This window comes from Panulirus ornatus, chromosome 6, assembly GCF_036320965.1.
Source record: "Panulirus ornatus isolate Po-2019 chromosome 6, ASM3632096v1, whole genome shotgun sequence".
NCBI lineage: Eukaryota > Metazoa > Arthropoda > Malacostraca > Decapoda > Palinuridae > Panulirus > Panulirus ornatus.
In genome coordinates, this window is record NC_092229.1 from 2,132,969 (window position 1) to 2,147,413 (window position 14,445).

General features: G+C 39.9%; 1 protein-coding gene across 1 annotated transcript in view; it reads left to right on the plus strand.

Moving 5' to 3' along the window:
- The window catches only part of LOC139749261 (mitochondrial intermediate peptidase), a 63,473-nt gene that overhangs the window by 9,083 nt on the left and 39,945 nt on the right, over positions 1 to 14,445 (plus strand). The window contains exons 2-7 of the mRNA XM_071662997.1: positions 1,058 to 1,186; positions 5,511 to 5,644; positions 6,739 to 6,863; positions 11,160 to 11,301; positions 12,936 to 13,124; positions 13,469 to 13,610. Coding sequence (XP_071519098.1) covers positions 1,058 to 1,186; positions 5,511 to 5,644; positions 6,739 to 6,863; positions 11,160 to 11,301; positions 12,936 to 13,124; positions 13,469 to 13,610 — 861 coding nt within the window. The remainder of the gene's footprint in view (positions 1 to 1,057; positions 1,187 to 5,510; positions 5,645 to 6,738; positions 6,864 to 11,159; positions 11,302 to 12,935; positions 13,125 to 13,468; positions 13,611 to 14,445) is intronic.

Genomic DNA, 14,445 nt, shown 5'->3' on the forward strand with positions numbered 1-14,445 from the left:
CAAAACTATCCATTTTCGTAAATGTAGGTGAAATTTTCAACATCAGAGTTTGGGGAATTAAGAGATGTGGAAACTTTCTTATGATTGAGATGAGATTTGAGTTTGTTGCTTCAGTAGACCACATTTTTCATCACATCGAGTTCAGTATGCATGTCTATAACACATATTGCTTGAGCTTTGGAGATCCTTCCACACTTCATGAGCCTCATAGTGCAAACAGTTGTCACTTTTGAAAATATAGTAGAAAAAAAGAAGGAATAATTCTTATAGAAATGTGAAGCTCATGGGAGAATGTGGCATACTTGTAAACAAGACTTAAGAAGATATTTAAGCTGAAGGTATTTGGATATCCTCCCCATCTGTACTGTCACTTTTAAAAAGGTAGGAATAGCATAAGGAACTGAGAGAGGATCTTTCTTCAAAGGCTCTTTTATCTGTACCCTATACTGTGTTTTTAAGGAGGGAAGGGCAGGTAGGCATAAGAAACATGTTACATTTTCCCATTGTTATTAATATTTTGGCCATCTGAGGAAGTTAATGCTCCATAATCATAATTGAGTCCCAGTGTCTCAGTCCCCTTTAACTTGGAATTGCAATTTTCTCTTGAAGGTGCGTAAAACTTAATTCATCTTTTTTTTTCCTGTGCTTGATGTATTACCTCTGATAGCTTTTAACTTTGTGGTTACCCTCTAGTAACTTTAAGCCTGTAGTTTTGGGTGTAGTTTTTCACCAGATTAGAAAATTTCTTTTGATTTATGGATGATTTATATTTCTCTAGATGTATGGATGATCACATTTAATGATAGTTACTCTCTTCTACCATGTTTGCTTTTAATGGACATTACATAATGGAATCATGTTGTGATTAGAGAGACAGAAAGGGAGCAGTTAGTGTGGGAATGGAATTTTACAGGATAAGCTTTTTGTGTGTAACTTCATTGCTTTGGTATTTACTGTATCTGCTTTTTCCAATTTGGTTGTTTGCATGTGGAGAGAAAACATTTTCTCATCCAAAGAGATATTTCTTTTGGAATTGCTACACATTTCAACATTACAGGGCTTGTTTGGCATACAAGAGCTGCAAGAACCTGAGGGATTTTACTTATTGAAGGAAAATGCAGTTCATGAGACTGAAGACTTGGTGGCAGAGTGCTGCTCCCCAAACAGAACACAGAAGATGGTTGAGGTGAGTTAAGAGTGCTATACAATTAGTATACCTGGATATTAGCTACTTTAGCTTTTTATTTCTTTAGATAGGAGTTGGAAGGCAGACAGTGGGTATTAGAAGGGTTGGTGACAGCTGCATGGTGAGCCAGCACCTCCAGTGGTTGTCAAGTTACATTCCTTTGAACCAGTAACTGTCTTTCCTTTCTGTCTCACCCACATGTTGCCTGCTGTCATTCTATCCACAAACATACAATCTTTCCTTATCACCCATAACACTTGACACCACTTAACTTGCACAATCATTCCTCTTAACTGTAGATTTTCCTTCGGTGAGGGCTGTGCACTAGCCCTACCTTGGCAAAATGGTTGGAGCAATAGCTAGTTGTAGAAATGTTAGGCAGGAGCATTGGGTAGAAACTTTAGGTAGAGGTAGTAGATAGGAGCATTAGTTAGAAGGAATAGGATGGAACAGTAGACAGGAATATTAGGTAGAAGCAGTTGGTAGGAACTTTAGGTAGACGCCTCTGAAAACACTAAACTGTAGTATCCCCCTGCCAGTGGCCTGGTAAGGGTGAGGCACTGAAAGCTAAGAAGTGGCACTGGAGTACATCAGTTATGGAGATTTATTTGCCATGGCCACCACCTTGAGGGAGTTCCAAAAGGGAATGGTTGTTTAATTTGTTTATGGATGGGGTTGTTAGGGAGGTAAATGCAAGAGTTTTGGAAAGAGAAGCAAGTATGCAGTCTGTTGTAGATGAGAGAGCTTGGGAAGTGAGTCAGTTGATGTTCGCTGATGATACAGCGTTGGTGGCCGATTCGTGTGAGAAACTGCAGAAGCTGGTGACTTGAGTTTGGTAAAGTGTGTGAAAGAAGAAAGCTGAGAGTAAACGTGAATAAGAGCAAGGTTATTAAGTACAGTAGGGTTGAGGGACAAGTCAACTGGGAGATATGTTTGAATGGAGAAAAACTGGAGAAAGTAAAGTGTTTTAGATATCTGGGAGTGGATTTGGCAGCGGATGGAAACATGGAAGCGGAAGTGAATCATAGGGTGGGGGAGGGGGCAAAAGTTCTGGGAGCGTTGAAGAATGTGTGGAAGTCGAGAACATTATCTCGGAAAGCAAAAATGGTTATGTTTGAAGGAATAGTGGTTCCAAAAATGTTATATGGTTGCGAGGCGTGGGCTCTGGATAGAGTTGTGCGGAGGAGGGTGGATGTGCTGGAAATGAGATGTTTGAGGACAATATGTGTTGTGAGGTGGTTTGATCGAGTAAGTAATGATAGGGTAAGAGAGATGTGTGGTAGCAAAAAGTGTGGTTCAGAGAGCAAAAGAGGGTGTTTTGAAATGGTTTGGTCACATGGAGAGAATGAGTGAGGAAAGATTGACCAAGAGGATATACGTATCAGAGGTGGTGGAGGGAATGAGGAGAAGTGGGAGACCAAATTGGAGGTGGAAAGATGGAGTGAAAAAGATTTTTTGTGATCAGGGCCTGAGCATGCAGGAAGGTGAAAGGCGTGCAAGGAATAGAGTGAATTGGAACAATGTGGTATACTGGGGTTGACGTGCTGTCAGTGGGTTGAATCAGGGCATGTGAAGCGTCTGGGGTAAACCATGGAAAGCTGTGTAGGTATGTATATTTGCGTGTGTGGACGTATGTATATACATGTGTATGGGGGTGGGTTGGGCCATTTCTTTCGTCTGTTTCCTTGCGCTACCTCGCAAATGCGGGAGACAGCGACAAAAAAAAAAAATAAAAAAAAATTATATATATATTATCCCTGGGGATAGGGGAGAAAGAATACTTCCCACGTATTCCCTGCGTGTTGTAGAGGGCAACTAAAAGAGAAGGAAGTAGGGGGCTGGAAATCCTCCCCTCTCGTTTATTTTTTTTTTTTCATTTTCCAAAAGAGGGAACAGAGAATGGGGCCAGGTGAGGATATTCCCTGAAAGGCCCAGTCCTCTGTTCTTAACACTACCTCGCTAACGTGGGAAATGGCGAATAGTATGAAAAAAAATATGGCGATGGGAATGAATGAAGGTAGACAGTACGAATTATGTACATGTGTATATATGTAAGGCATGTGTTTGTGTAGGAAGAGAGGAAAATGATTGGTTCTCAGTGAATGTAGGTTTGCGGCAGGGGTGTGTGATGTCTCCATGGTTGTTTAATTTGTTTATGGATGGGGTTGTTAGGGAGGTGAATGCAAGAGTTTTGGAAAGAGGGGCAAGTATGCAGTTTGTTGTGGATGAGAGAGCTTGGGAAGTGAGTCAGTTGTTGTTTGCTGATGATACAGCGCTGGTGGCTGATTCATGTAAGAAACTGCAGAAGCTGGTGACTGAGTTTGGCAAAGTGTGTGAAAGAAGAAAGTTAAGAGTAAATGTGAATAAGAGCAAGGTTATTAGGTACAGTAGGGTTGAGGGTCAAGTAAATTGGGAGGTAAGTTTGAATGGAGAAAAGCTGGAGGAAGTGAAGTGTTTTAGATATCTGGGAGTGGATCTGGCAGCAGATGGAACCATGGAAGCGGAAGTGAATCATAGGGTGGGGGAGGGGGCGAAAATTCTGGGAGCCTTGAAGAATGTTTGGAAGTCGAGACATTATCTCGGAAAGCAAAAATGGGTATGTTTGAAGGAATAGTGGTTCCAACAATGTTGTATGGTTGCGAGGCATGGGCTATGGATAGAGTTGTGCGTAGGAGGGTGGATGTGCTGGAAATGAGATGTTTGAGGACAATATGTGGTGTGAGGTGGTTTGATCGAGTAAGTAATGTAAGGGTGAGAGAGATGTGTGGAAATAAAAAGAGTGTGGTTGAGAGAGCAGAAGAGGGTGTTTTGAAATGGTTTGGTCACATGGAGAGAATGAGTGGGGAAAGATTGACCAAGAGGATATATGTGTCGGAGGTGGAGGGAACGAGGAGAAGTGGGAGACCAAATTGGAGGTGGAAAGATGGAGTGAAAAAGATTTTGAGTGATCGGGGCCTGAACATGCAGGAGGGTGAAAGGCGTGCAAGGAATAGAGTGAATTGGAACTATGTGGTATACCGGGGTTGACGTGCTGTCAATGGATTGAACCAGGGCATGTGAAGCGTCTGGGGTAAACCATGCAAAGTGTGTGGGGCCTGGATGTGGAAAGGGAGCTGTGGTTTCGGTGCATTATTACATGACAGCTAGAGACTGAGTGTGAACGAATGGGGCCTTTGGTGTTTTTCCTAGCGCTACCTCGCACACATGAGGGGGGAGGGGGTTGTTATTCCATGTGTGGCGGGGTGGCGATGGGAACAAATAAAGGCAGACAGTGTGAATTATGTACATGTGTGTATATGTATATGTCTGTGTGTGTATATATATGTGTACATTGAGATGTATAGGTATGTATATTGTGCATGGGTGGACATGTATGTATATACATGTGTATGTGGGCGGGTTGGGCCATTCTTTCGTCTGTTTCCTTGCGCTACCTCGCTAACGTGGGAGACAGCGACAAAGCAAAATAAATAAATAAATTGTATATATGTATATGTCTGTCTGTGTATATATATGTATACGTTGAGATGTTTAGGTATGTATATTTGCATGTGTGGACATGTATGTATATACATGTGTATGTGGGTGGGTTGGGCCACTCTTTCGTCTGTTTCCTTGCGCTACCTTGCTAACACGGGAGACAGTGACAGAGCAAAATGAATAAATGTGTGCGAGGTAGCGCTAGGAAAAGAGAACAAAGGCCACATTCGTTCACACTTAGTTTCTAGCTGTCACGTAATAATGCACCGAAACCACAGCTCCCTTTCCACATCCAGACCCCAAAGAACTTTCCATGATTTACCCCAGACGCTTCACATGGCCTGGTTCAATCCATTGACAGCACGGCAACCCCGGTATACCACATCGTTCCAATTCACTCTGTTCCTTGCACGCCTTTCACCCTCCTGCATTTGTAGGCCCCAATCACTCAAAATCTTTTTCACTCCATCTTTCCACCTACAATTTGGTCTCCCACTTCTTGTTCCCTCCGCCTCTGACACATATATCCTCTTGGTCAATCTTTCCTCACTCATTCTCTCCATGTGACCAAACCATTTCAAAACACCCTCTTCAGCTCTCTCAACCACACTCTTTTTATTACCACACATCTCTCTTACCCTGTTATCACTTACTTGATCAAACCACCTCACACCACATATTGAAGCTCATTTGCTGTGTTCCCACTTTTTTCATTAAAAACTTAAACTAGTCCAGATAATGAATGACTGCTATTTTAGCTCACAGGTTGTTAAAAGTGAAGATGATGTGCAGGTCATGTATTGGCATTAAAAAGTTAAGATTACTTTGTATCTTTTGTCATCAGGTGTTTGATCAGTTGTCTGACACTCTGTGCCGCGTGGCTGACCTCGCAGAGTTTATCCGTATGGCTCATCCTCATGCACGATACTCTCATTCTGCTGAGGATGCCTGTATTGCCATTGGTGGACTTGTTGAACAGTAAGTATCATAAGGTTTGTTCATATGTATCTGTTTTTTACCCTTTATATGACAGTGTGTGAAAGGAGAAAGTTGAGAGTAAGTGTAAATAAGAGCAAGGTTATGTTCAGGAGGGTTGAGGGACAAGTTAGATGGGATGTGAGTTTAAATAGAGAAAAATTAGAAGTTTTGTGTTTTAGATATCTGGGAGTGGACTTAGCAGCAAATGGATCCACGGAAGTGGAAGTGAGTCATATGATTGGGTAGGGGAGCAATGAAGAATGTATGGAAAGAGAGAATGTCATGGAGAGCAAAAATGGGTATGTTTGAAGGAATAGTAGTTCCAGTGATATAATATGGTTTTGAGGCATGGGCTTTAGCTAGACTTGTATAGAGGAGGATGGATGTGTTGGAAATGAAATGTTTAAGGACAATATGTGTTTGAGGTGGTTTGATCAAGTGTGTAATGAAAGGGTAAGAGAGATGTGTGGAAATAAAAAGAGTGTGGTTGAGAGAGCAGAAGAGGGTGAGTTGAAATGGTTTGGACTTAAGAAAAGAATGAGTGAGGAAAGGTTTACAAAGAGGATATATGTGTCAGAGGTGGAGGAATCAAGAAGTGGGAGATCAGATTGGAGGTTGAAGGATGGGGTGAAAAAGATTTTGAGTGATCGGGGCCTGAACTGGGGCCTGAACATGCAGGAGGGTGAAAGGCATGCAAGAAATGGAGTGAATTGGAACAATGTGGTATACTTGGGTCAGTGTGCTGTTAAGGGACAACAAAGGCTTGTGAAACGTCTTGGGTAAACCATAGAAAGGTCTGTGGGGCCTGGATGTGGATAGGGAGTTGTGGTTTCAGTGCATTACACCTGACAGCTAGAGACTTAGTGTGAATTGAATTTTAGATACGTTTGAGTGAGATTTGAAACATTATGTATATGATCCATACACAAGTGTGGGAATGAATTTAAAGGTAATAGAATAAAATGAAAGTTTTATCATTTATATGCATGTTAGTATGATTGATTTTGTAACAACTGCAGTAAATGATAATTGAAATATGTAATCCAGCCCTTAATGATAATTTACTTATTAATGGGTCATCATTTATATTTTAGGTTAAACACCCATAGAAAATTATATGACTCTTTGCAAGATGTTGTTCATCATGGTGATAAGTTCCCAACCACAGAAGTTGATAAGCATGTGGCAAGACTGTTCCTTTTTGACTTTGAACAATCTGGTAAGTGTTCGTGTAGTTTCCTATGAAACCATAAGAATATGTGTGTAATGCAGCTGTAAATATTACATATATTTTGTTCTTCTGTAGCCAGTTAAATGGAAAGCTGCACCATAAAAGAAAATTGTGGCCATCAAACTTGCCAGATAACCACCATTCAGTGGCTCACTTAATCAGCAGAAATACATAGCAAACTAGCAGTCAACCCATTCCCAACCTACACTAAGCTTAGACCTTGCAAGCAGTCAGGTTTTAACTGACTCATGACTTGACAGTTCCCCATTGAAGCTTTAATATAGATTTCCTTTAAAACTTTGTTAATTCCTTGCTTCTGAGGTGACAGTGAAACTATTTCAGCATTTCAGATTGGAAAAAAAAATTGGTTCAATCCAACAGTGCAAAAATGCACTCTCTTCTAATATCTCATTTCTTATCATTAGACTTAATAATGCTGCAATTTATCTCTGCAACAGCATAAGCAACAGCATAAACATAACGGGTATATCCACGTCTTCCACTCTATTTTGGAAACCCCACATAATGCTCATTACAAAATTTGCTTCTCAAAAGTTGGAGATGGTGGAGAGGTGCCAAGATTATTTTCTGTTTGTGAGTGGCCATTCCATGTGTGCAGGAGTTTTATTCACCTCAACATAGAATACTGTTCACATATCTGGGATGGCTTATCCCTTATTTATCTCATAGCCAGAGAGGAATCAAGTGCTGTACACTTTATTAACTGTCTTGTTATTACATGTTCTTAACCATCCCTATCTGTCCACACTGATTTGTTGCCCATCTTCTGTTCTTCAGGTATTATTATGACCAGTGCTCCTGTAAGCTCTTACCATGTGTCCCAGCAACTAAGGCCTGGATTTTTGCCACGTTGATGGCTGCAGCTTCCCATAGTTTCTGTGTGGAAACCAGCTATACTAGGATTGTCTGTTGAGGTATTCTTTCCTCACACAACAAAGCTGTGGAATTCTGTTTCATGTGTCTTTTCCTCACAGCAAAGCTTTGGGACTCTGTTTCATCTGTCATCTTTTCATCTTCCTATGACTTCTTCTTTAAGAGTCTGGTCTGCAAACAACATAGGAGCTCAAAGTAATTTCTTCTTTGGCATTTATTCGTATTTTATCTTTCATCAGAGATGGCTACTATTGTTGGATGTTTTTGCCTGTGCCATGTTGGTTACCACAAAAAGAGATCCTTCTAATATTTACTGTAAATTCCTTGTATAAGTTAATGTAAGTGTTGAAAGTTTCATGTCAATCCACCAGAGAGAATTATTTAATTGCCTTAAAACATGGAAGAAAGTGGTAGATTGTAAGTATCTCATCTTAGTAGGTTTATAATGTAAACATGATTTGCTTGCATGAAAAATCTTGAGAATTGTTATGAATTAGGTAAGGCTTTGTTCTTATATCATACTTTAATATGAAATATTATTCTCATAAAGGGTTTCAAAACCTATCAAAAAGCAATAAGCAAATCTCTTGTAAAGGAAGATGTAGGTCATGTAAAGGAAAACCTCCTAAAATAAGTAGATGGGAATAAGGTAGTAGTTGGCAGGCAGCCAACAACTGGAGAAGTATATTAATAGTACTATCTGCCTGAATATTGGGAGAGTTAGTGATGGCTCTGCAGTGAGCCAGCACTTCAGCGGTTGTCAAGTTGCTCTCTTTTGACCCAGATAAATGTCTTTTCTTTCTGCATCGCCCACATGAGGACTGCTGGCATTCTGTCCACATACATGCAATCTTTCTTAGTCATACATAACACCTGACAGCACTTAACTCACACAGCTCACTCTTTGTACTCTAGATTTACCTGGAGTGAGCACATATGCCTCACCATGTCTTTTAGCAAAATGATAGAAGGTATAGATAGGAACATTTAGGGAGGAGCTTAGTTAGGATCATTAGGTAGAAGTAGTTGGTAGGAAGATTTGACAGGAGCATTAGGTAGTAGTTAGTTGGAACATCTGGTAGGAGCCTCTGAAAGTACTACGCTAGAGTAGCTTTTGCCAGTGGCCTGTTAAGGGTGAAGTGCTAAAGGCTAAGATGTATTTATAGAGTTCACTAGTTTTGGAGACTCTGTTGCTCCCTTGAGGGGGTTGCAGGAGGGAACAGGCATCAGAGATATAGATAGAGATAGAATAAAGATATAAAACATGAAAATTATGATTTATCAGTGAAAGGATCATGGAAGCAGAAGTGAGTCACAGGGTGAGGGAGGGGGCGAAGGTTCTGGGAGCGATGAAGAATGTGTGGAAGGACAGAACGTTATCTCGGAGAGCTGGTATATTTGAAGGAATAGTAGTTCCAAGAATGTTATATGGTTGCGAGGCATGGGCTATTGATAGGGTTGTACAGAGGAGGGTAGGTATGTTGGAAATATGTAGCATGAGGTGGTTTGATCGAGTAAGTAATGAAAGGGTTGAGAGAGCAGAAGAGGGTGTGTTGAAATGGTTTGGACATATGAAGAGAATGAGTGAGGAAAGATTGATAAAGAGGATATATTGTCAGAGGTAGAGGGAACAAGAAGCGGGAGAACAAATTGGATGCGGAAGGATGGAGAGAAAAAGATTTTGAGTGATTGGGGTCTTAACATACAGGAGGGTCAGAGGCATGCAAGGAATAGAATGAATTGGAACAATGTGGTATAACTGGTTTGACTTGCTGTCAATGGACTGAACCAGGGCATGTGGAACTTCTGGTATAAACCATGGAAAGGTCTATTGTCTATGGGGCTTGGATGTGGATAGGGAGTTGTGGTTTCGGTGCATTATATATGACAGCTAGAGACTGAGTGTGAACGAATGTGGCTTTTTTTTTGTCTTTCTTGGCGCTACCTTACTGAAGCAGGGGTAGCAATGCTGTTTCCTTGTGGAGTCGGGTGACACCAGGAATGGATGAAGGCAAGCAAGTATGAATATGTACATGTGTATTTATGTATGTATATGTGTATGTGTATGTATGTGTGTATGTGTTGATTGTATATGTATGTATATGTGCATGTATGGGCGTTTATGCATATTTATGTGTATATATGTGGTGTGAGGTGGTTTGATTAAATGATGAAAGGGTAAGAGAGATGTGTGGAAATATAAAGAGCATGGTTGAGAGAGCAGAAGAGGTTGTGTTGAAATGGTTTGGACATTTGGAGAGAATGAGTGGAAAGATTGACAAAGAGGATATATGTTTCAGAGGTGGAGGGAACAAGGAGAAGCAGAAGACCAAAGTGGAGGTGGAAGGATGGAGTGAAAAAGATTTTGAGCGATCGGGAACTGAACATACAGGAGGGTGAGAGGCATGCAAGGAATAGAGTGAATTGGAACGATGTGGTACGCCGGGGTCAACGTGCTGTCAGTGGACTGAACTAAGGCATGTGAAGTGTCTGGGGTAAACCATTGAAGAGAATGTGGGGTGTGAATGTGGATAGGGAGCTATGGTTTTGGTGCATTGCACATGACAGCTAGAGACTGAGTGTGAATGAATGTGGCCTTTTTTTGTCTTTTACCTGACGCTACCTCACTGAAGTGGGGGGTAGCGATGCTATTTTCTCCTGAGCAGGGTAGCACTAAGAATGGATGAAGGCAAGCAAGTATGAATACGTACATGTGTGTATATGCATATATTTGTGTATGTGTCTGTATATGTGTATATGTTGATATTCTTATGTATATGTGACTGTATGGGCATTTATGTATACATATGTGTATATGAGTGGATGGGTCATTCTTTGTCTGTATCCTGGTGCTACCTTGCTGATGTGGGAAACAGCAATTAAGTGTAATGATAATGATAATAATAATAGTAATAATGATGAGAATAATAATAATAATAATGATGATGATGATGATGATGATGATGATGATGATGATGATGATGATAATAATAGAAAATTATATGAGTAGATGAGCCCTTCTTTGTCTGTTTTCTGGTGCTACCTCACTGACGCTGGAAACAGCGATTAAGTATGGCGGGATGGCGACGGGAATGGATGAAGGCGGCAAGTCTGAATATGTACTTGTGTATATATGTATATGTCTGTGTTTGTATATGTATGTATATGTTGAAATGTATATGTATGTTTATATGTGTGTATGGGTGTTTATGTATATACATGTGTACATGGGTGGGTTGGGCCATTCCTCATTTTTTTCCTTGCGCTACCTCGCTGACCCAGGAGATGGCGATTAAGTATAATGAATATGAATAAATAAGATGTATATAATTTCATTGCAATGTTCCCTCATGTTTACTTTTTGATTATAATCTTCTCATCTCCTTACAGGCATACATTTGGATAAGGTACAGCGTCATCGTGTTGTGAATCTTAATAAGTCCATCCTCACATTAGGTCAGCACTTTATGAATGGCTCCCTTCAGTCTAGAGCTATACCAAAAGCTAAACTTCCTGAAGCTATAAGACAACAGTAAGTTTGAAAGTATCCTTGATTATGGTTTTTGATTACACAGTAGTAGGTTGCACCCTGAAAATGATAAGATTGATGATGTATATCATTATTACTGATGTCTGCATTGTCTTCTTGTTAGTAGGATTCTTTGGTATAATTATGATCCAGTCTTCCGTAAATTTCAAGATTCAGACTTTTGAGCTTTCCTTACAGTGATACCTGATCTAATGAATTAACTGTGGGAAAAGGCAGTCTAGTAAAAGCTGAATTCCACTATGTCCTGAATTTTTCCTCAGGACTGCAAAGACTAAACTTACCTTGGTCCAACGTTGATGTGGTTTTTAGGTCATTCCCCTCAAGGCCGGAGGTGTTTAGGAAGTAGTAAAGGCTTCTCAGAATTGGATGGAAATACTTGTAGGAGTGATTCTGGAATCATATGAATCACTTCGTGGTCAGAAATATGGCATTCTTGAAATGCAAACCACTCTCCTCATGCTCATGATGCTTTGTCATTTTCAGCCTTTTAGTTGTGCTAAGGTGTTTCCTGGGCCTCTTATCATGTACAAAGATTAAGACTGATGAAAGCAAGAGGAAGGGTTTTAGAAACAGAAAAGGAAATGTATGGAAAACAATGTAATAAGTTCCAAAGTGTATTCAAAGTGGATATATTACCTCTAGCACTAAGTAGATGGGATTAGGAGAGACCTTTGAAAGGAATGAAGTTGCTCGCCAGAAAAGGAGTAGTGGAAGTGGGCTAATGCCTTGTATTGGCAGATGGCTTCATCATTTCATGATTTTTTTTCACTCTGTTGTTCATTTGCTGAGTACTGTATTTTTTCTTAAGTCATATCATGGATGGAGCTACTGTGCAAAGCTGGAATCAAATTTTTCTTGATTTCATATCCTAACTTCGCAAACTAGATTTTGAGCTATGACCTCAGATCACCTATTCTAAGTTCCTAGAAAAGATTTTCTGTGGTCAATATCCATCTTCTGAACTAGAATATGTTTTAACTAAATGGGACTAGGAGACCATGGAAAGCTTGGACATTATTTACCAGAAAAGGAGGACTTGAAGTGGATAATGCCCACTTTTTGCAGACATTATCATGATTTCAGAATAGTTTTCATTGTGTATTTCATTCTCAAAGATCTGTTTATCTGTTGTTATTGGCAATATTGGGGCCATTATTCATGGCAGTAATGAAATTTTTCTTTGTAATTTCACTTTCTTGCTTAGTTTTGGAGAAGGATTTTGAGCTCTTATGCCCTCAGTTCTTTCATTTTAGGATCCCAGAAATGTTTCTATGTAGTCAGAAATTATCTTATGACCTAGTTTTTCTTACTAGTTATATGATCTTATTTTTAAACTTGTCTTTTAGCTTAGGGTAGATTTCTTGAACCTTAGTACACTTTTTGCATTGTGGGTAGGTGGGATCTAGATCAGTTGCGACCCATTGGTAATCTGAGAGAAACATCTGCATCTCTTGGACACATATCTAATTTATTAATCACTTTTGTCTTCAGATTTTAAGCCATTATTTGTTGAATATGCATGCATATTCCGCTCTATCAAAAATGTATGTTTATTGAATTATATTTAAGTCATTAGATTTTATCACCATTGAAGTAAAGATTGCTTGTTTTACCAGTTTTGCTATAGATGGAGACAACATTGTTGTAACTGGCTTGCATGCTGATGCTCATATGGAAATCACTCGTGAGGCTGCATACAAGATATTCCTGCATCCAGATCCTCATCAGGAAGCACTTCTGACTGAGATGATAAATGGAAGGCATGAGATGGCAACTCTCTGTGGGTTTCCTTCATATGCTCATAGGTTGGTAAATTTTGTATTGATGAATAGTGTTTGTTTATTCATGGGGATGGGAAATGAATGCTACTCATATACCTCTTGCATGTCATAGAAGGCAACTAAGAGGAGCAAGCGTAGGGAACTGGCAATCCTCCCCTCAAGTAGAATTTCCTATAAAGGAACTGAGGAGGGAGCCAAGTGAGGATATTTTTCTCAAGGCTCAATCATCTGTTTGCTTTGCTGCCTTACTTGTTTGAAAAATGGCAAACACATGTGTTTCAAGAGAATTGTATTTGTGTAATATATCTTTGCATAAACTTTTTACTTTTGTTTTTGTATTAGTTCATATATACCATGTGTCTTTTTAGAGCTGTAAATGGGAGTTTAGCAGAAACTCCCAATCTGGTAACAGAATTTTTGAAACTTCTTGCAAAAGATGTAAGGATCCGAGCTTCAGAAGATTTTGCTGAGATGAGTGCCATGAAGAAAGCCCAGTACAAATATTCTCGGGTAAGATACAATACATGCTTTAGTGTTTGATGATTATATTACTCTCTGGTTTCATTCAGAAGAGAAATGGCATTATCTATCAATCTTCATCTCTGACTCCAGTTCCTTCCAGGAACTCCCATCAAGGGGTTCACCATTTCTCTCTCTCTCTCTCCAGTACTCTTCCACTCTGTTTCCCTATGTCATTGGTGGTCATCTTCCCACACCAACCGCTTTGATTGTAGTATCATACACTCTCCTTTTAAACTCCCTGTCCTGCATTCCATCCACATGCTCAAACTACCTTAAAGTATTACATTTCACCCACTGCCACTTCACACTTCATTCCCTTTGCATTGCCTGCTATATCAACTCTCATACACCCCCCCTCATTTCTGGTCATACCACATGCTCCTCTCAAATAGCTTATTTCCACAGCCTGGATTCTTGATCTCTGTGATTCATTCCATGTGCATGTTTTTGCTGCATCAGTCAGGTTTGGGAGGACTATGCTGTCCCTTTATCCTTTCTTCACTTTCGTACTTACACCTCTACCTTCATTATTCTCTTAAGGGACCCAGTGACTCTTCTGCCCTTTACTGCTCACTCCCTTATCTTTCCTATATCACCAAATGTACCCAAGATAACTCCTAGATACTTAAATTCTCTTATCTCTTCCAGTCTTTTTTCCCCGTGTGTTTAACACTGTTTAGTACACTTTCTTTTTTCACTCTATAGGGTTTTGCAAAATCTACACTTTTACTAAGTTTCCTATCAAACTCCATTACTTAACTTGTTTTTACCTTCAATTGCCAATGCTTACACACATCATAAAACACTCAACCTTCTGCAGCTC